At 33.8% G+C, this 20762-nt stretch overlaps 1 protein-coding gene across 1 annotated transcript; it reads left to right on the plus strand.

Annotated features, from left to right (window-relative positions):
- The first annotated feature begins 11042 nt into the window (after positions 1–11042).
- Positions 11043–19495, plus strand: LOC100722661 (vomeronasal type-2 receptor 116-like). The gene is made up of 5 exons (XM_023560413.2): positions 11043–11327; positions 11716–12522; positions 13207–13434; positions 13773–13896; positions 18582–19495. Exons 1-5 carry the CDS (start codon positions 11043–11045, stop codon positions 19493–19495), a joined length of 2358 nt encoding a protein of 785 aa, XP_023416181.2.
- Positions 19496–20762: the final 1267 nt, after the last annotated feature.

Here is a 20762-nt window from a genome sequence, read left to right on the forward strand (position 1 = left end):
CTGGAAGCAAATATTACTCTAATACCAAAACCTGAGGAAGACCCAACCAAAAAAGAGAACTACAGACCAATCTCCCTAATGAACATTGAGGCAAAAATTCTTAATAAAATATTGGCAAACAGAATTCAGCAAATCATCAAGAAGATTATATACCATGACCAAGTGGTATTCATCCCAGGAACACAGGAACAATTCAACATATGCAAATCAATAAATGTAACCCACTATATCAATAGAGTCAAAAATAAGAATCACATGATTATTTCTATAGATGCAGAAAAAGCTTTTGATAAGGTCCAAAACTTATTCATCATAAGAAGCTTACAGAAAATTGGATAGATGGTCTTTACCTCAATATGATTAAGGCCATCTATAACAAGCCAACAGCCAACATCATATTAAATGGACAAAAATTAAAGACTTTACTCTAAAATCAGGAACAAGACAAGGAAGTCCTTTATCACTACTACTCAATAGTTCAGGAAATACTACCCAGAGTAGACAAGAGAGAGAAATAAAAGGAGTTAGGAGAGGAAAAGAAGAAGTTAAACTATCATTATTTGCACATGACATGATACTCTACATAGAAGACCTTCAAAACTCCATTGAAAGAATTCTAGGTAAAATAAATTCAGTAATGTAGCTGGATACAATTTCAACACTCAAAAATCAATAGTATTCCTATACACTGATAACAAAATCACTGAGAGAGAAATATGGGAAGCCACACTCTTCACAATAGCATGCAAAAAAGTGAAATACTTAGGAATCAGTCAAGCAAAATAAAAGATCTATTCATTGATAATTATAACACCCTGAAAAGGACATTGATGAGGACCTCAGAAAATGGAAACATATCACTTGTTCATGGATAGGAAGAAAAACATTGTGAAAATTGTCATTCTCTCAAAATTTTTATACAGATTTATCGCAATCCCAATCAAAATACCACTAGCATACCTCACAGATCTGGAGAAATCACTCCTAAAATTCATGTGGAATCAGTAAAAATCTAGAATAGCAAAGATAATTCTAACCAACAAGGGCAAGGCAGGAGGTATCACAATCCCTAACTTGAACTTGTACAACAAGACTACTGTATTAAAATCAGCATGGTACTGGGATAAAAACAGAACTGAAGATCAATGGAATAGGTTAGAAGATAAAAACACCTTACCTTTGATAAAGGGGCCAAACACACTCACTGCAAGAAAGATCGCCTATTTAATAAATGGTGCTGGCAAAACTGACTTTCCATATGCCAGAAACTAAAACTGGATTCATGTCTATCACCATGTACTAAACTAAAGTCTAAATGGATCAAAGATGAAAATATTAAAACAGAAGCACTAAATATGTTGGAAGACAAAGTAGGTAGAAATCTTGAAGACATACGGGTAAATAAATAATTCATGAATTAAAGAATTAAAATGCATGGGAAATACTTTCCAGAATCAATAACTAGAATCACATCATATTAAAGAGTTTTTGTGTATCAAAAGAAATCTCCAGTATAGTGAAAATAAAACCCAAAAATTGGGAAAAAATCTTAGTCAACTCTCCCTCAGACAGAGGACTTCTGTCTAGAACTTATAAATAATTTTAAAAAACCAAACCCCCAAAATTCCAAGACCCAGTTGAAAAATGGGCATCTGAAATGGCTACACAGTTCTCAGATGAAGAAATACAAATGGCAAATAAATGCATGAAAAGATGTTCAGCATCATTAGTCATTAGAGAAATTCAAAGAAAAGCCGCACTGAGATTTCATCTCACTCCAGAGAGAAAGGCCTGGATAAAGAAAACTACCAATAAAAGATGCTGGAGAGGCTGCAGGGGAAAAGGAACTCTTTCTGTTGGTGGGAGTGCAGATTGGTGAAACCACTTTGGAGATCAGTCTGGAAGTTTCTCAATATCTGACTTTGGAAGTCTCATTTGACACAGCTATTCTGCTTCTGGGCATATTTCCAGAAAAATTGAAAGCATCATATCACAGTGATATATGTACGTCCATGGTTATAGCAGCACAATTTGTAATAGCCAGATCTTGGGAACAACCTAAATGGCAATCAGCTGAGGAATGGATAAAAAAGATGTGGTATTTTTATACAATGGAGTACTGCTCAACTATAAAGAATGATCACATTGAGATATTTATAAATAAATGGATGCAACTTGAGAACATACTCATAAATGAAATAAATCAAACTCACCTGTGTAAATACCATATAGTCTCCCTAGTTTAAGAAATGGTAAGAGTACATAAGATACAAAATCCTCAATAAACACAGGAAAAGGATAAGAATCTGCTCAAAGGGGAAAAATAATATCTCAGAGAAAAGAAGGAGAAATTAAAACAAAGAGAAAAGAAAAAGTATCTAAAGTTATATAACACACTTATGATAGCTAAGATGATTGTGCTAAAGAGTCTATAAGTTCTTGGAACAAAACAGTTAACATTCAAAGGATTGAAAATATCATGCACGTTAGTGTCTGGCGATCTGAGGAACCCTTGCACATCATTATGTAAAATAACAGCCCTAGTTATGCTTCTATGATCTTGTTTTGAAGGCCTATATTATCAGTGTTTTGGACTATTGCTATTGTTATTTATTTGTCTTTTTTGTTTTGTGTTTTTGCAGTTGTTTTGTTGTTCCCTTTAATACAGAAAGGATAGGCATACATGTAGAGACTTATACATGCATAGAACTTCTCCTAAACAGTTTATGAGATTTGATTATATAATGCGTGATGAAATGAACAGCTACTTTAATAAAAAGAGACATTATAGTACCCATTGCTGATTCCATATCATCATGCTGTGAAATACAGTAAAAGCTATTATTCTTGTTCGGAGAGATTTTAGTCTGTTTTCTATTGTTTAATCTCAACATACATAAGGGTATGGACAGCGACTTTGAAGAGAACCAGAAATATTATGGCAGCCATTGTTGATTTTCCTATTGTCTGGATTTGAAAGCCTATAATGCCTTTATCACTCTGTTCTGATCAGTTTAATACTATTTTGTTTTGTATAAATTCATTGTGTGTGAAGATATGGACAACTATTTAAAAGAAAACTAGAGACATGCTAGCCAGTGATGATCTCCTGTTGTCTTGCTTTGAAATTTGTGTCACTTATATTGTTTTCTTCTGATCTGCTTTGTTTAGTTTTTCCTGTTTTAAAATAAAGTTTTAAAAATCAAGTATGTAGTGACCTTCTTTGTCTCTTTTGATCATTTTTGGTTTGAAGTTCATATTTTCTGGATCAGAACACCTACCCCTTCTATTTTCTTGGTTCCTGTTGCATGGAGTATTGTTTTTCATACTTTGAGTTTCAGTTTCTGAGTTTCTTTTTGAGTTAAATGTATTTCTTGAATACAGAATATTGGTGGAGCCTTTTCCTTGATCCATTCTGCAAATCTATTTCTTTTAATTGATGAATTGAGGCCATTTACATTAATGGTTATAACTAATGTTTATTGACTTAAATTTCTCGTTTATTTTCCAGACAATAGTTTTATGCTTTTCTTCCTTTTTCAGTTGTTTGGCCTAACTGGTGTTTTTTTTAGCTGTTGTTTTGGGAATTGTGGTCATTTTTATCTTGTGTAGTATGCCTTTTAGTAGTCTTTCTAGAGTTGGTTTGGTGGGCATAAATCTCTTCAGTTGTTCTTAGTCATGGAAATATCTTATTTCTCCATCAATTTTGAAAGAAAGTTTGCAAGGTACATCAATCTGGATAGAAGGTTTTTTTCTTTCAGTCTTGAAACACTTCACCCCAAGTTTGTATTCACTTGAAGCTTTGGGTTGAGTTTAAACTAGAAAACACATCAACAACTCTCAGAACAGAGTAACTTTTAAAAATTGTATTTCAACCAATTGGAAATTTTTGAAGACATGTACAGATATCTAGACTCAGCAAAGATAAGCAGACAAAAAATTCCTGAAAAATCTAATATCAAGCAATTAAATTGAGACAGTATGAAAAAATAAACTGATTGATTCCCTGCTGAATTTAACAAATACATCAAGTGTGAAGTATCTACTATTCTCCTCAAGCTGTTCCAAGAAATTTCAAGTGGTGCAGATATTCCATAGCATTTAATGTTATCCTGCATCACATTGATTCCAAAATTAGATAAAGATTAAACTAAAAAAGAAAACCACATATCTATCTTCTTAATTGATATAAACATAAATTAATTAGCATGCCATTAGTATGTAGAACCCTGCACATCACCAAATGATCATGTAGCATGACTCATACATTCAATCTGAGGTGAAAGTAAGGTTAGACATACACAGATCAATAGACATAATATGTCACATAGAGAGATACATGGTCAAAATCTATGTAATCATCTCAATAGATGTAGAAAGTCCTTTGACACAATGCAACACGTTTTCATAATAAGAACCCAGAAGGTTCTACTTATGAAAAATCATCATTTTACATTATATTAAACAGAGAAAAACTAAAAGCATTTTAACTCTAATCTAAACTCATCAACAAATCTAGGATAACCACTATTACCATTTTTCTTCAACATAATATTCAATATGCTAGTCATAGCAATCAGGCAAGAGAAAGAAATAAAATGTATACATACAAAAATAGACAGAATTCAACATCATTATTTTCACATGATATACCTCATATATAAGATCCAAAGAATTCCTCCAATAAACTCCTAATTAACAGCAACATTGGCAGTGCAGCAGGATATTATATCAGCACAAAATGAATAACATTTGTGTACATCAATAAGGAACTTAGTGAGAAAGAAATTGTAAAAATGATGCAAGTCACAGTCACCTAAAGACAAATGAAATATTAACAAATTAACCTAACAAAGAGAGTGACATTTTTCTACAAAGAAACTGCAATAGTCTGAAAAATGAGATTGAAGAGAACATCAGAACATGGAAATATGCTCTTGCTGCTGGGTAGGCAGAACAATAAAGTTAAAATAATCATATTCCCAAAGATATTATACAGATTTAATGCAAGCCAGTCAAAATATCAATAGCACATATCACAGAACAGAATAAATCAACTCTAAAACTTACATGGAACTAGAGGAGATCTAGTCTATTAAAAATGTCTTGTCAACAAGAGCAAAGCAAGGGCAAGCATGACACCTGAATTAAAGCTATGATGCAAAAAAAGAGTGATAAAGTTGGTTGATACTTCAACAGAAACAGATGCGTGGATCAGTGGAGTAGAGCAGAGGACCCAGGCACTCCAGACACACTTAGCTAGCTGGTCTTTTACACGGGGCAAAAGCATAGAGTAGAGTTAAAATAATCTATTTAATACATGGTGCTGGGAAAACCAGATATGTTTATGAAAGATTGAAACTTGGCCTATATGTCTCACCATGTAGTGAACTAGTCAGAATACATCAAAACTCTAAATGATAAGACAGAAACATTCAACCTACTGCAAGGTAATTAGGCAAAACACTCAAAGTCATAGTTGTAGGAAAAAATTTATTTTTCTTCTATTTGGGAGATTTTATTCATTGTATTTATGCTTTTAATCATTAATTAAGTTTATTGGTATTGTTTACATATACATAATAATCACATTCATCATACTAAATTTGTAGCTGGACATGCTATGTCTTGATTTTTATTTTTCCTCTGCTGAAAGTGTAAATAAGGAAACAAATGTATAAATGATATCGTGAAATAGGAAGCAAATTTTCAAGTGGGAAGGGGCACTAGTGAGGGGATGGAGAGAAAGGAAGGAAGGGAAAATTAAAAACATGAGAAAAGGACAGGTTTTCTTAAACAGAAACACAATTGCAGAACAAATAATATTAAGAATCAGAAATGCGAATCCTTTGAGTTGAAAACTTCCTTCACAACAGAGAAATCATTTCATACATGAAGATACCTCCTATAAAATGGGAAAGCATTTTTGCCAGCAATTTATCTGAGAACTATTATGTGGAATATGTAAAAAATAATTAGACCACCTAAAATGAAAGATCCTATAAAAACAAGGGCATGTGAAACGAGCAGACACTTCTGAAAGCAAAAAAGGATAAATGGCCAACAAGTATGTAAAAAAATATGCAACATTTCTGGCCATTAGAAAATGCAAATTAAGACAATGCTAAGATTCCATCTTACTCTAGAAAGAATGACAGTAATGGAGAAGTCAGAAAATAAATGCTCATGCAGTTGTGATGTAAAAGGGACTCTCCTACATTGTTGCTGGGTATGTAAAGGAGTAAAACCATGAAGGAAATCAGCATGAAGGTCTTTTAGAGAAGGAAGGGGGAGGTGACAGGGAACAGGATTAGAAAAAGAGGCAAGCTCTGTTACGTACTTGATAACTCCCCAAGATGACTTTAAGCTGCGTGTACTGCAAATGTGTGTTAATAAAACTAAAATAAAAGTTGTAATTTATTTTATCTGTACTTATCACGATTTGGGGGTTTGGTTTCCTGAATTCAGGATAATTATTGGCATTCCACAAATGGAGAAATATTCATGTGAGTTTGTGCAATGACTTTTATGCAGATAAGCATGTGCCACATAGGGAGTGATGGATGCAATAAACCTGGGTATATGACATTGTCTGATACTCTGGATTGCATGATACCCAGATGTTTTTGGCTCTGGACCTCAGCCACCTCATAACATTTCAGTGAACACCTAGCCTTGAGCTTCTACTGTAATCCATAGATAATGTCCTAGATGGCTTATTGACACAGGCTGAGGAGCAAATCTGTCAGAAGGGGTGTCCTCTGGGGGGTTAGTAGCAGTGAACTTGGATGAGTCATGGTGCCTCAAGGTGGACAGATTGATGCTCAAATATAATTTCCAACTTGTGTTTTTCACCTGATCACCAGACCTCAGATGTGGAACCCAGGAGGCAAATGGTGGCAAATTCTTCCTGGTTCCTCTGGGAGGTTTTGCTGAAAAGAGTCAGGGGCATAAGGGTGTATCCAATTCTGATTTAAAACAATTGCACATGATGTATCTTTTTATGTGTCTGAAATAGTAAGGATTCTCCTCATGTAGACAGCACTTTTCTGTCACTCTCTAAGATGCTGCTGTTGGTCATTGTGTTCTTTCTCCTGCAGTACCCTCCCTTAGTGTGTAGTTTTGAAAGCGACCTCTGCCTATATGAAAGGAGTACCAGTGTGTACAAAGAAGGAGATATGATGATTGGGGGACTCTTCTACCTTTTTATTTATATACACTATGGTGAACTTTTTCAACTGAAGCCTGTGAAGGACTCCTTTATAGCACCGTAAGTGCCTTTCTCATGTATTTATTTTCTTTTTTTTCAGGGAAGATAAACTCTAAGCATTTGTGGGTGATTACAATCATATTCATTCTATTGCTGCTCTGTTTTCCCCACTCATGGATGTAAAATACTGTCCAGGAATAATTTTGAAATTTTTTGCAATCTATCTCATCTTTTGAAACTGGAAAAATAAGTTCTTATGTCCTTAGCCTTCTCTTTTCAGTGTTAGAAGCTCATCACTCTCTGCCTTATTGTGCTGTCCATGCTGCTTGCCTCAGCCGAGCTGCCACTGCACAGCACATTGATTCATATTCTTAAGAATCAGGGTCTGAGACATTATGTTGAATCCAGTGCCAAGCAGCTGTCTGACTGAAGTGCAACTGAAATTCTTAATATAGTAGGAGTCTCACTGCAGTGGTGGTACTAATGAAAGCATAACATCTTCTGTGGAATTTTTCTGAGTTGTTAAATAGTTTTCAAAAATGGTGATAAGATAAAATTAGTAGGACACTTTTCATTACAAAATAGTTTCAGATAATAAGTGGAGAAGAAATTGTAGAAAAATTCCAACTTTACAACTTTCAATGCGATGTTGTTTTGCGTGGTGATTATTAATGTATACTAAAACTATTTGCTCAAATGGTATTGGAGAATCAACAAGCATATGCTTTGACATAATAACTCCACAGATTATACATTTTTTTCCAAATGGAAAAAAACCTTACATTGGAGATTTCTGGAATAATAAGGATTAAAAGGTGTAAAAATTTAATAACACTTAGAAATGAAACGATAATATTTTCTCATAATGTAATAAAAATGAAAAATATACAACATTCTTTGTGGATTTTTCCTGTCCAATAATAATTAATGTGAACTATTAAGACAGAGTGTGATGTACATTAGTTGGTCTCTTTAAAGATTTATATACAAGACAAACAAGCAAAAAGAACTATTTTAGATCAAATAAAATTGGAGATATAATCTACCAAGCATAGTAAGTGACTTTCAAATGAATAAAATATTTAATGAATTCTTAATTTTTTGGATAACAAACATATTCTGTATGCAATACTGGCCCTTCTTATTTTCTTTAGTATTGAATTAAATATCTTGCATGACTACAGAGCACCCACTGTGATTCATAGGCCTCCTGCTAGAGGAGACTTGTACTGTAGATACTCCGTTACTTTCTCATAATGTGCATATCATGGCTTTCTGCAGTGTGCCCTGCATAATCCTGAAAACGAGGCAAGAATAAGGAATAGTTAGTATATGAGGTTTTTCAGCCTCCATATTATTTCTTCTTCACATGCACACATGGGCACGCTCTCTTCTCAGACACTTGACATCAGTCCTGCAGCCAAATATACAGGTAATTACTGGATTTCATACAGAATCAGAGGACTGTAACAGATTCATTGTGTCCCTGTGTGGGACGGGATGCTACTGACACAATGACTGACTGGGTTTTATCAAATGGTGAAGCCGCATGTGCTCCTGTAATTGCAAGCAATGATGGCAGGGGAGGAAATATGGATCTTTCACTTTCACAGGTGGCATCTGTATCTTTCTCATATTTATCATCATGTCCCAATGCCAGATGATACTTTGGTTGCTGGACACTTTTCCCCATAATGTCATGGCTTTTGACACAAGGTCTTTTTATATTACCTGAGTGTAATATCCCCTCTACCCAGTCTCTGGAGCAACTTGCAGTACAGGCAGGTCATATTTTACATGCCAGTGTGCTTTCAAATTCTGTTATCTGTTTTCCTTGCTGATATGACATACCATGGACTTTAATTCTGCTATATGCTGTGGAATATTTTTTTTCAGACAGTGAAAGTGTGGCAGGAGTATGGAGTGGGTGGATCAAAGAACCCTACTGTCAAGTCGTTGAAACCTTTTAAAAAATAACCATTGCATTTTTTGAGACTAGTATTTTATTTAATAAGGACACAACTTTTCATGTTCAGGATGACTTACATACCCACTGGGAAGAAGTACTAAGGGAAACATGAGACAATTTTTAGTTTTACTAAAACCATAAACATTTTGAAAACAAATTTTGAAAGAAAATTGCATATATTTTCCTCTGCAATATCAATAATGTATTGCAAAAATAAGTTTAATATTTTACAGGAGGAGATGGTCTGTGTATTCAGAAATGCCATGGCTCTAATAACTAAAATAGTCAAAATCATATATTAAGCCTTTCTGAACCCATGTATATGTACTACATTTGGAGTTGGATGTACTGTTTCCATGGTGTTGTAAACCATGTTTCTTGCACATCATATTTTGACATTTATATCAACTTTCAAGGTAATTTATGTGCATTCATTATATGTCCTGTAAAATCGATAAAATTCATCTTTTCACACAATTTGCAACTTCCTAAATTTCTAAGTGGATTCTTCCCTCATGTCTTTATAATAAGGAAGTTTATAGATAAATTTTTGATAGCTATTAGAATGCAGTATAGAAATATACATATGCACATTGTCTGATTAAAGCAAGTAAACGCTGAGAAGTAAATTGACTGGGCTCAAACCTATGTATATTTAAAAAAACTTTACTTTTAGAATCAAATGATGATCTACAAATATAATGTACATTTTTTCAGATCATGCAGGCAAATATTATTTCCTTAATATTTACTTTAAGCAACTGCCCAAATGGATCTTTGTAAAACACATGATATTGCTTTATTGATGTTATGTTTTAATAATTCAATTGATTATTTTTCATGTATTTTCTTAAAATTTTGAATTTTATAGCTTCTTCTGTCATATATATGTATATATATGTATATATATATATATATATATATATATATATATCTTGCCTTTGCACTACTTCAACCATTATCATGTCTATAGTCAAATTTTCCCAGCAACATTTATTTAATGTGCTATCTTTCTTCTAATGAAGAGATTTAATCCATGTCAAAGATAACATTGGTAAGTGTACCTAGGGTTGTTTCTGTATCTTCTCTTCTGTTTCAATGAACTACAAGTCAGGTTTTGCCCAATAACACGCTGTTTTTAATCACATAGATTTTTAGTATAATGTAAATCTAGGACTGAAATACCTCCTGAATTGACTTTGTTGCTCAGGTGCATTACTTTGATGAGGCAGAGGGTTAGGTAACACAATTTCAGATTTTTGCTGGACCATATTCACCCCCAGTCAAATTACTTATTGTGTCACAGATGTTTCCTTTAACATCATTTTCCCCCTTTTTGTTGTTATTTCTATTTCTATGTATATCACTGATAGAATATGAAGTGTTAACTATAAAATCTAACACAGCATCGGAACTTATTCTCCCAAAGATGGAATTAATTTCCTGGTTGTATAACCATAGTTAGGATATCACCTGAATTTTTCCTGCTATATAAAAATAGACATCATCAGCATAGTGATTAAAACAATAACTATAGATGTCAAAGTTTTGACTCAGAAAATGCAAAATCATAAGCTTTTTAGCTTACCAGTTGGCCAATGTATACTCCTATAGCAGAAAGATCAAACAATTGTCCTGAAATCTTTTAAGACAGTTACTTTATTTATTAGAAATCCTTCCTCTGGTTCTCATCTAGCCCTAAGTACATTCCCATAACAAGACCACTAATACTGTCACATTTACTCCTCAGTTTGTAAAACATGAATTTAAGGGAGGAAGTTGAACATTTCATAAATGCTATGGCACTGGTTTGCAGTAGATTAAGTTTTTACAATAAAGACCTCTATACCTCTATGCAGGCACATGCCTAACAGCTACCAGAATGTTCTAGCCTTCCTATTTGCCATTGAAAAAATCAACAAGAATCCTCATCTTTTACCCAACATATCTCTGGGATACGAGTTCCATAACTTCCCTTACAGCCACTGGAAGATGCTGGAGAGTTCCCTCATTTTGCTCACAGGACAGAGTGACATCCCTAATTACTCTTGTAGGAAAAAAAACAAGTCTGTAGCAGTGCTAACAGGAACATCATGGGCAGCTTCTGCTCAAGTTGGAACCCTGCTAGAGCTCTACAAATTTCCACAGGTGAGGATTAGTAAGATTAGGAAAAATAAAACCAAGTCTTGGATGGGGACATTCTGAGATGATCAAATAGGGTAGAAGAAGGATCCTGGTTAAAATGCATCTTAACCACTGTGAAATTTCAATTTATAAGTTCAGAGAGACTTAGTGATTTGCTCAGAAGCTTTTTTGTCTACAGAAAAACGGGGAGAAAGAAGCAAAAATTCTTCCTAAAAATTTGTGCCTCATAGTTGATGTCTAGAAAGCTTCAGTGAAGTGAGATGAAAAGAAAGACTGGATGAATAGTATCTCCTTCAATGCCTTCCTGCTGTTATTTAGTATTCCCCAGGTTTGAGCTCATGCTTTGTCAACACTTTCCATTTATATTCCTTCCAATTTTCTTTCCTATTAGGTAACATTTGGGTCTTTTGATCCTGTGCTAGGAGACAATGGACAGTTTCCTTCTATCTATCAGGCAGCCCCTAAGGACACATCTCTGGTCCTTGCCATGGTTTCCTTATTGCTTCATTTCAGATGGACATGGGTAGGACTGGTCATTATGGAAGGTCATAAAGGACTTCAGTTCCTCTCAGATGTGACAGGGGAAATGGACAGAAACAAAATCTGTGTAGCATTTGTGAAAATGGTCTCAACTCATCTTGTATCATATATGGCAGCTGCAAAGGAATACATTATTTTGACCAAGGAAACATCACAAGTGAATGTGGTGATCATTTACTATGACACTGATTTCCTAAATGATGTGAACTATTACATAGAGCAGAACTTATTAACAGGAAAAGTCTGGGTGACAAACTCACAGTGGCATGCTGACATGACTGGGAAAAGTTTCATCCTCAATTCATTCCATGGGACTCTCATTTTTTCTAACCATCATGAAGAAATTTCTGATTTCAAAATGTTTGTGCAAGAAGTCAACCCTTCTAAATACCCAGATGACTTTTACCTCACTAGATTTTGGTTCAACAATTTCCACTGCTCATTCTCTGATGCCGACTGTTCCCTGAAGGACTGCTCACCCAATGCCTCACTGGTGCAGTTGCCTGCAAGTCATTTTGACACAACTATGACCGATTGGAGCCACAATGTACACAATGCTGTGTATGCGGTGGCCCATGCCCTCCATGAGATGCTTCTTCAACAAGCTCAAATGTCATTGGTGGAAAACAAGAAAGTGACAGTGTTTTCCCCATGGCAGGTAAATTACTTTTTTGGATGGCATGCAATGTAATCTAGGTGTGTGAGAAATTTAGAAGACATCCAAAAGTACAAATGATTCCATACTAGGTCATTGTTAAGGAAGTAAATCTTGAGCTTTGTAGGAGTGTTCACTTAACAAGAAAGCACTGTCATCCAAAAAATCAATAGAAGACCAGATCATTGCTTTTCTCTTAAGCACGAATGTGTCCACTCAGATAATATATTTATTATATAAATATAAATATTTTTCATAAGCTACTTAGTATAAAAGAACTCTTTGTATTATTGAATTTATATCGTGTTAAACTCTATATTAAATATATAATCTTGAATTTTTCACTTCATGCTGCAGTGTTATTTGCTTGTGAAATCTTCATTTTGCAACTACAAGCTGTGGGAACATGAGAGTTAAAAATAATAAAATATCTTAGACTTTATTTTCTAACTTGCATGGAAATTTTATTTAAGTTAGTTTAGATACAATTTTTCTCCTGAGATGTATCGATTTTTTAGGAAAAATGAGATATTTTTCTTCCATGATGCTTCATTTATTCTACTTTATTAAATGCTAGTGACCATGTTGCATTATGTAATAAAAATTAAAGATAATTAAAAGGTTTCCCTAGTTCATTTGTGTCTTAGTCATGAAGTCCTTTTCAGCAGAGGATGATGTCTCTTTTAGCTCAACCCAATTTTGAAGAACATTCAGTTTAAGAATCCTGCTGGAGACCAAGTGAATTTGAATGACAAAAGCAAAGTGGATGGACAGTATGACATTCTAAACTTTTGGAATTTTCCAGAAGGCCTTAGACTTAAGGTCAAATTTGGAACATTTACCCCACATGTGCCACAAGGCCAACGACTGTCTTTATCTGATGATATGATTGAGTGGGCCACAGGAATTACAGAGGTACATTCAATATAATTATAAAGCACTTCAGTAACAATAAGTAACCAAAATATTGCTGTAGATTTTGAATACCAAATTTTATGTAATGGGAAACAATGCCATTTAAATATCTCAATTTCAATTTTATCAATTTTCTCATTGATTATTAGCTTTCCAATGAATTAGAAAGGAGCATATTTGTTTATATTTTGTAAATGTTTATAAATTTCATGATGTTAAATATGGCACTCATGCATTCATACATGTAATATTATTTATGTATACAAATTGTTTTTCTTTCCAGTTCTAAAAGATTGATACATTTTTAAGAACTCAGCAACTTGTATTTTTTTCCTCAGATGCCCCACTCTGTGTGCAGTGAGAGTTGTCAACATGGATTCAGGAAAACCTCTCAGGAAGGAAAACCTGCCTGTTGTTTTGATTGCACCCCTTGCCCAGAGAATGAGATCACCAATGACACTGGTAAGAGTGTGTTTTAGGGAGACATTCTTCATGTTCAATTCATATTTACCCCAGAAAATGGAAAAAAAGACTTCCAAAGGATAGTGATGACAAAATTCTTTCTTCTGTCAGGTGGAAATTTATTTGTTCAACTCAGCACATCCTCTGTCCCTTCCTTTGTATGCACTCATAGATTCATTTTTTTCTTTTTTTGTATTTCTTTTTCCTTCTGACATTGGTGAGGGTGGGACCAACTGGTTCCCTCATGCTTAGCCATATCTCCATATCTTTTGTTATTGTTGTGATTTTTTTGGAGACAGATCGTGCAACTTTTCACCAGTCTGTCTCAGAATACTGTATAGCTGAAATTACAGGCACACAAAATACTCTGAAACTATTCTGAGTTGCTTTTATATACCTAATTAAAATAGTATTTTTACGTGAGAATGCTTCTCCCACCCTATCACCTGAGTTCCATCTCCAATAAAGCTTAACACTAGTATTGTTAAACAACAGCTATGCACAGGATTGAAACCTCATTAAATTGGAGATGAAGATCCAGAATATTCATACTTTTCAGGATCTAGCACTGAACTTGGTAGAAAGCAGGTGCTCAGAGAGACTGTGCTTGACTTGAGATAGAGATAGATCTTTAGTGTGTTACATCCCTGGAGTACACTATGACATCAGTTACTAGCATGTTATCTCTGCTATACCAGAAGCCACACATCAGTAGAGGAAATTACATAATCTTGAATCACAGTTTGTGCCACAGAGTTGTTAAAAAATATGCATTCAGTCTAAGAGATTTAATGAGTGATGGGATCTATATTTTTAGGAGAATGTCAGAGGCATTTTCACTGAGGAATCCTGCCTCCGCTCCCCCCTTCTGTGGCTTTGGTCTATCTCTCTTTGTGCTGTTTGCTTCCCTGGGGTGAACAGCTGACTATGACCTTTAGCCCAATGAATGTGTACTGAAAATCGGACCAGAATAAATTCTCTTGTTCTATGTTCTCCATGCAAGGTGTTTTGTAGCAGAGATGAGAAATTGACTCTTTCATTATTATACTAAGAAGAAGTAAGGGGACATAAATTCTTGTTTAGGATTAGCAGAAGTGTCCCAAATGGCTGATTCCCACTTGTATGTTATTCAAAAGGCTAAAAATGAAATTCTGTGTCCTTAAAACACAGATAACATTAGGGTGAGAATAGAGACAGTGTATAGAAAAGTTACCAAATCACACAACTAAAGAATTTTGAATGACTTTGGAAACACTTGACATGACGAAAAACCATGACATGGTAAACTCACCTTTATACTTGATATTTTCTAATACATTTTAACAGCTGACATATTTATCTTGCAACCTACTTAGTATGATTTCAAATTTGATTTGAAATATTTCAAGATTGATCATGTCACTTATTTTAACTTGTATATGTATTCTCTATGGAGTTTCAGAGTGTGATACATTTCTATTAAGTTGATAATACTTCTGGTTTCTGAATAACAATTCTCAAAAATTTTGTTTCTCATACAATAATTTAAGATACAAATTAACAAGCACCTGTACTTGAATGATTTATCAAATATAAAAGATGAAGCAAAAACTATTTTATGACAAATGCATATATTATATTATACTTATGTACTGCTATGAATATTCAGTTATTGAAAAACAAATTCTGCATTGGAAATATTTTTTAAAATGAGGTAATAAACAGAAAATTGAAACAAAAAATGCAAGTTGAGAAACAAAATAAAAGAAATTAAAACACAAAAAACTCAAGAGAACCAAAGTTGATTATGGTAAAAAAAAAAATAATTGACAACAATGAATACATTAGAAGAAGTTGACAAAGACACTTTTCAAAAACAATAATATCATAACGAAAAATTTTGTTATTTCTTCAGATCTGTGAAAATTTTCCTTATGAACATATAGTGTATAGTTCACTGTTCTACACCAATCTATTTGAATGTTTACTTGAAACTCAAAAACAATAGCTAGACACTGTAAGAAAAAATAAAACAAATTGACCAAACCCTACTAACAAATATGGATTCTTAGTTTCATATTTCTCCAAAATATTTATGTGGATTAAGTATTAAAAGAAGTTCTCTCTAACCTACTCCCAGCTATATCATCCATAGTATATGCATAAAGGAATTGGTCAGCATTCTACTCACATACTTTCGTGTGTATATTTATTGTATACAATGCATAGCAGCCAATATACTGAGTATCCCTAAGATGCCATTAGAAAGTGAATAAAGACATTTATTATATATGAATTAATGTATTCATTCATGAAGTAAATGGAATTATGACATTTTCAGAACAATGACAAAATTAGAGATAATCATATAAAATGAAATAAATCAGATTCATGCAGTGAAGTATCACAAATCCTCCATGATATATGGGATCAACAAGGATGATATAAAGTGGAAGGGAGACTGTTACTAGAGAAGGGGAAGGGACTAGGTGGGAGGGGTATAAGGGAAGGAAGGGGGGAAACATATTTATATAGAAAATATTACAATGAAACTTATTAGTTCATAAAATTAATAGGTACTAATAAAATACAATAAAAATAAATGTTATCAGGATTCAAAACTGAAAAAGATGCACCAGTGGTGAAATTTCAATGCTTAAAGCATCATGCCAATGCTGATTTACTAAAACTCATTCAGAGAAAGGAAAAAGTAACACTATCAGTTAAGTTCAGAGGATATACCTAGGATAAGACCTAGGAGCTCTACAGACTACTATCATCAAAAGGAAGAAAAACTTGACTCGTTTGGGAGAAAATTGATGTACCTTGAGGCCATCATGTAAAGTGAAGTACATCTCACCCATGAGTGGAAACATTGCATAGTATATCTCATTTGAAAAACTCAACATGTAAAAACATAATGAAAAGTAACAAAGAGGAGAAAGGAAAGGGAGATAAAGTTACTGTAATACAGAATGGAGAGTTTACCAAAAATATTGACTTAGTATAATTCTCTTATATGTTTTATATGTCTTTTGTCCTATGAGTCTTGTGTTAATCTGTGTATATAGCAATAAAATGTACAAGGATTTATAAGATAAATAAATGAATTAGAAGCTGGCACAATAAATGACAATAGAGAAAAGGAACAAGAATTATGATGTGTTATGTACATATACCAATTCCCTGCAGTGAATGGACTCATTATGTACTGAAAACATGAACACATTAATATTTTTAAAACAGAGAGAGAAATGCTACACTATGTTACTGCCAGCAAACAATGTCATCACAAGAAGCTAAGTTTACATATCACTTTCCTTTGGAAATGAAATTGACACATTCTATTCTAAATTCACACATATTTTAAATAGGGAATCCATGGCCAAATTCAGTCTATTAAATATAATTTAGTGTTGTATGTCTTTAAAAATTAGAAATGGTATCAGTGAATGAAGAAAACATAATAACATTGAAATCCTTTCCATGATTTATAAATAAGAAAAAGCAACATTTAGAAAGTTAAGGATAGGAAGACACTTCATACATTCTACAAATTACATTTATACAACCCTAAAGTAAACTACACATTTTGGAGTTAATTCTGAAAGCAAGTGTCACAGTAGAATATTCCTTATGATTCCTACCAGATATGCTACATGTCCCTGTTGATACAAAACACTCAGAAAAACATATAAAACCATCAAGTATGGGAAAGAAGAATATATCCAGGATAATTTTTATACAGTATTGGTTTGTAAATGTAAAGCACACAGAAATTAATAATTGAACCTGTGGTTTTGGGACATAAATTGAAAAGTAATCTATTGCTGTACATGAGTCATTACCCTTTCCAAGATGATATTACACAAATTCACACTTAAGAAACCTTAAGGCATTGGTGATATACTTTTAACATTTATAGGTATTCTGAAAGTACAGAATACTCTCCAGTACAAGTCCAAAAAATTTCAAGTAATAAAGCTGAAATAATTGAAGAAAGCATGTTCATGGATGGAAATGGTCAACAATGGGAGGATTTAGCATTTTACAATTTGTCCTATGTAAACTATGTAATTGTTATACAAACTGCAACATGTTTTTTCAAGAAAGCTTTAAATTTTCATGGAGTGGAGGAAATATCCTACTGGACAGTGTGCAAATCTCATCATAGTGCTAGAACATGGTAAATTATTGGGGTTTGTCAAGTGGTGATTCATGGAACAAATCTGTAAAGCATGAATTTACAGAGATTAGTTACGGATAGGTACATAATTAGTTTTTCTATGAAAATATAGAACTGTAAAGGGAAACAATGCTTGGGAAATACTGTAGATATAACATTTCTTTTCTCATTGTCTAGAAAATTAAATGAAAACCTGGGCATGTTGATGCAGACCTGGAATGCAGGCACTCCAGGAGTGTGAGACAAAAGGGTTACAAACTTGAGGGCAGCTTGGACAGTGCTATGATTAAGATTATTTCAAAATATAAAAACTTTTGAAGGGAGAGTTGTAACTCAGTTCAATTTTTCATTTAGGATTCTTGTCTAGAAATGGAAAGAAAATTCTTTTAAATAAAAAAAAAACATGAAACAGAAACAAAAGAACACAATTTTTCTTAGGAAGACCTATGAAATTCTATGAACAGTTGGGTGAATGGGGAAAATTAATAAACTTCAGCTAATGACAATTTGAATTTCTCAGCAGATATGGAGCACTGTGTGAAATGCCCTGATGATAAGTATGCCACAATACAGCAAGACCACTGTCTCCAAAAGTCTGTGACTTTCCTGGCTCATGAAGACCTCATAGGGAAGATGCTGGCTGGCACAGCCCTGAGTCTTACTGTTCTCACAGCTGCTGTCCTTGGTCTTTTTGTAAAGCATCAAGACACTCCTATTGTCAAGGCTAATAACAGAGCTCTCAGCTACACCTTGCTCATTTCCCTCACCTTCTGTTTCCTCTGCTCGTTACTGTTCATTGGCCGTCCCAACTCAGCCACCTGCATCCTGCAACAGATCACTTTTGCAGTTGTCTTCACTGTGGTGGTTTCCACTGTCTTGGCCAAAACCATTACTGTGGTGCTGGCCTTTAAGATCACTGCTCCAGGCAAAAGGATGAGGCAGTTGCTGATATCAGGGGCACCAAACTACATCATCCCCATCTGCACCCTGGTCCAACTCACTCTATGTGGAGTGTGGATGGGGACAAACCCACCATACATTGACACAGATGTACACTCTGAACATGGTCACATCATCATCCTGTGCAACAAGGGTTCCCTCATGGCCTTCTATTGTGTCCTGGGATACCTGGGCTCCCTGGCCCTGCTCAGCTTCACTGTGGCTTTCTTGGTCAGGAACCTGCCTGACACCTTCAATGAAGCCAAGTTCCTAACGTTCAGCACGCTCGTGTTCTGCAGTATGTGGCTCACCTTCCTCCCCATATATCACAGCAGCAAGGGGAAGGTGATGGTGGCCATGGAGGTCTTTTCCATCTTGGTCTCTGGAGCAGGGTTTCTGGGCTGCATCTTTGCCCCTAAGTGCTACATTATTTTGTTAAGACCAGAGAGAAATTCTCTGCATCACTTCAGAGACAAAACACATTCCAGTAAATAAGAAACCTTCCTAGTTAAAAAAAAATGTCATTTGTGAAGCACAGTGCTTCCAGGAAAAATCTCCAACATTTTGTGGGTTAGTTATTAGATTAAAACATGGAGTTTACATCAGTAAACAACTGACTTTTGCTTTTTCCTGTAACAGTCTTAATATTAACAATTATAAAAATCATCTTTTGATGTTGCATATTAGTCTGGAAATTTCTTGTTCTACATTTTTTTAATAAATCTTTTTGTTTGTGTTTGCCTATTGTACTTAATTTTACCTTGTGTTCCACTTGTCTTTTTCAATCATTTTTATTATGATCAGTTTTTTACAGATCATTGAATTTCACAATTTTTCAATGTATCCTATTTTTTTTCTCTTTAAGAATTAGTGTCCTTAAATATGCTGATTAAACTTTATTTTGATATTTGGTTTTGCATTTCCTTTCTAACAAATCCCTGTTAGCATTTGGGATACCAAAGGCTCTTCCATTTCAAATGACATTGAACTGAGTTTATGTGTTAAATTCAGCAAAATTCCGGAGTGAATTTTTATAGCAGTACTTGTTGAGATCTTTCTATTTATCTTCTTTAAATTTCATTTTCTAATGTAAGACTTGTGTCGACATGTCTTTCTCTTGGTTCACAATCTATTTTTACTGATATTTACACCTGAGTTGTTTTTACAACTTATCATTAATGCAAAAGGATTTTGCCTAAAATATTTTAATGCACTCAATGTTTTTTAAGGAAGCAGTTACTTGTTGAATCACATAATCAAAAGTTTTGCTCCATACTTGTGTTTTCGAGTCTGTTTTTTATGCATATGATTTGTTATTCTTCATTTGTCCTCTTTATCTTTTGTTTCTCTGAGATTTTCATTACACTGCCTACATGGTGTTTTCTTAAAAGATGATCTGATGCTTCCTGTGAATTCTGAAGAATGTTCATCAATTCATTTTAAACCTATTTCTTACCTAGTAATAATTTTTCACCACTTGTAAATTTAGAAAGTTTATTAATACTTAATATTGATTACCAAATGTAATAATTTAATTGCACACATTTTGCTGTGTTCAGTGTTCTTTTTTAACACAGTATTTAGCATGTTTGAATTTAATGTTTCCATATATTGTTAGTAAATTGATGAATAGTATTTGTTAATAGTTCCATTCTTATTGAAGTTTTTAATTTTCATACACATTCAAAATAACTTCTGAAATGGAAGGAGGAACTAGATGGAAGTCACTGAATCATTTCTTGATTCCTTGTAGTTTTAAGAG

Source organism: Cavia porcellus, unplaced genomic scaffold (genome assembly GCF_034190915.1).
Source record: "Cavia porcellus strain 051 isolate PalLab524CR breed Dunkin Hartley unplaced genomic scaffold, mCavPor4.1 scaffold_21, whole genome shotgun sequence".
In the NCBI taxonomy this organism is placed as follows: Eukaryota; Metazoa; Chordata; class Mammalia; order Rodentia; family Caviidae; genus Cavia; species Cavia porcellus.

Excerpts from the sequence above, each read along its gene's own strand:
- LOC100722661 (XM_023560413.2), top strand. The coding sequence starts at position 11,043 with ATGCCTAACAGCTACCAGAATGTTCTAGCCTTCCTATTTGCCATTGAA. Across the intron at positions 12,523-13,206 it reads CAGTGTTTTCCCCATGGCAG|CTCAACCCAATTTTGAAGAA; the intron begins GTAAATTACTTT and ends TGTCTCTTTTAG. Across the intron at positions 13,435-13,772 it reads GGGCCACAGGAATTACAGAG|ATGCCCCACTCTGTGTGCAG; the intron begins GTACATTCAATA and ends TTTTTTCCTCAG.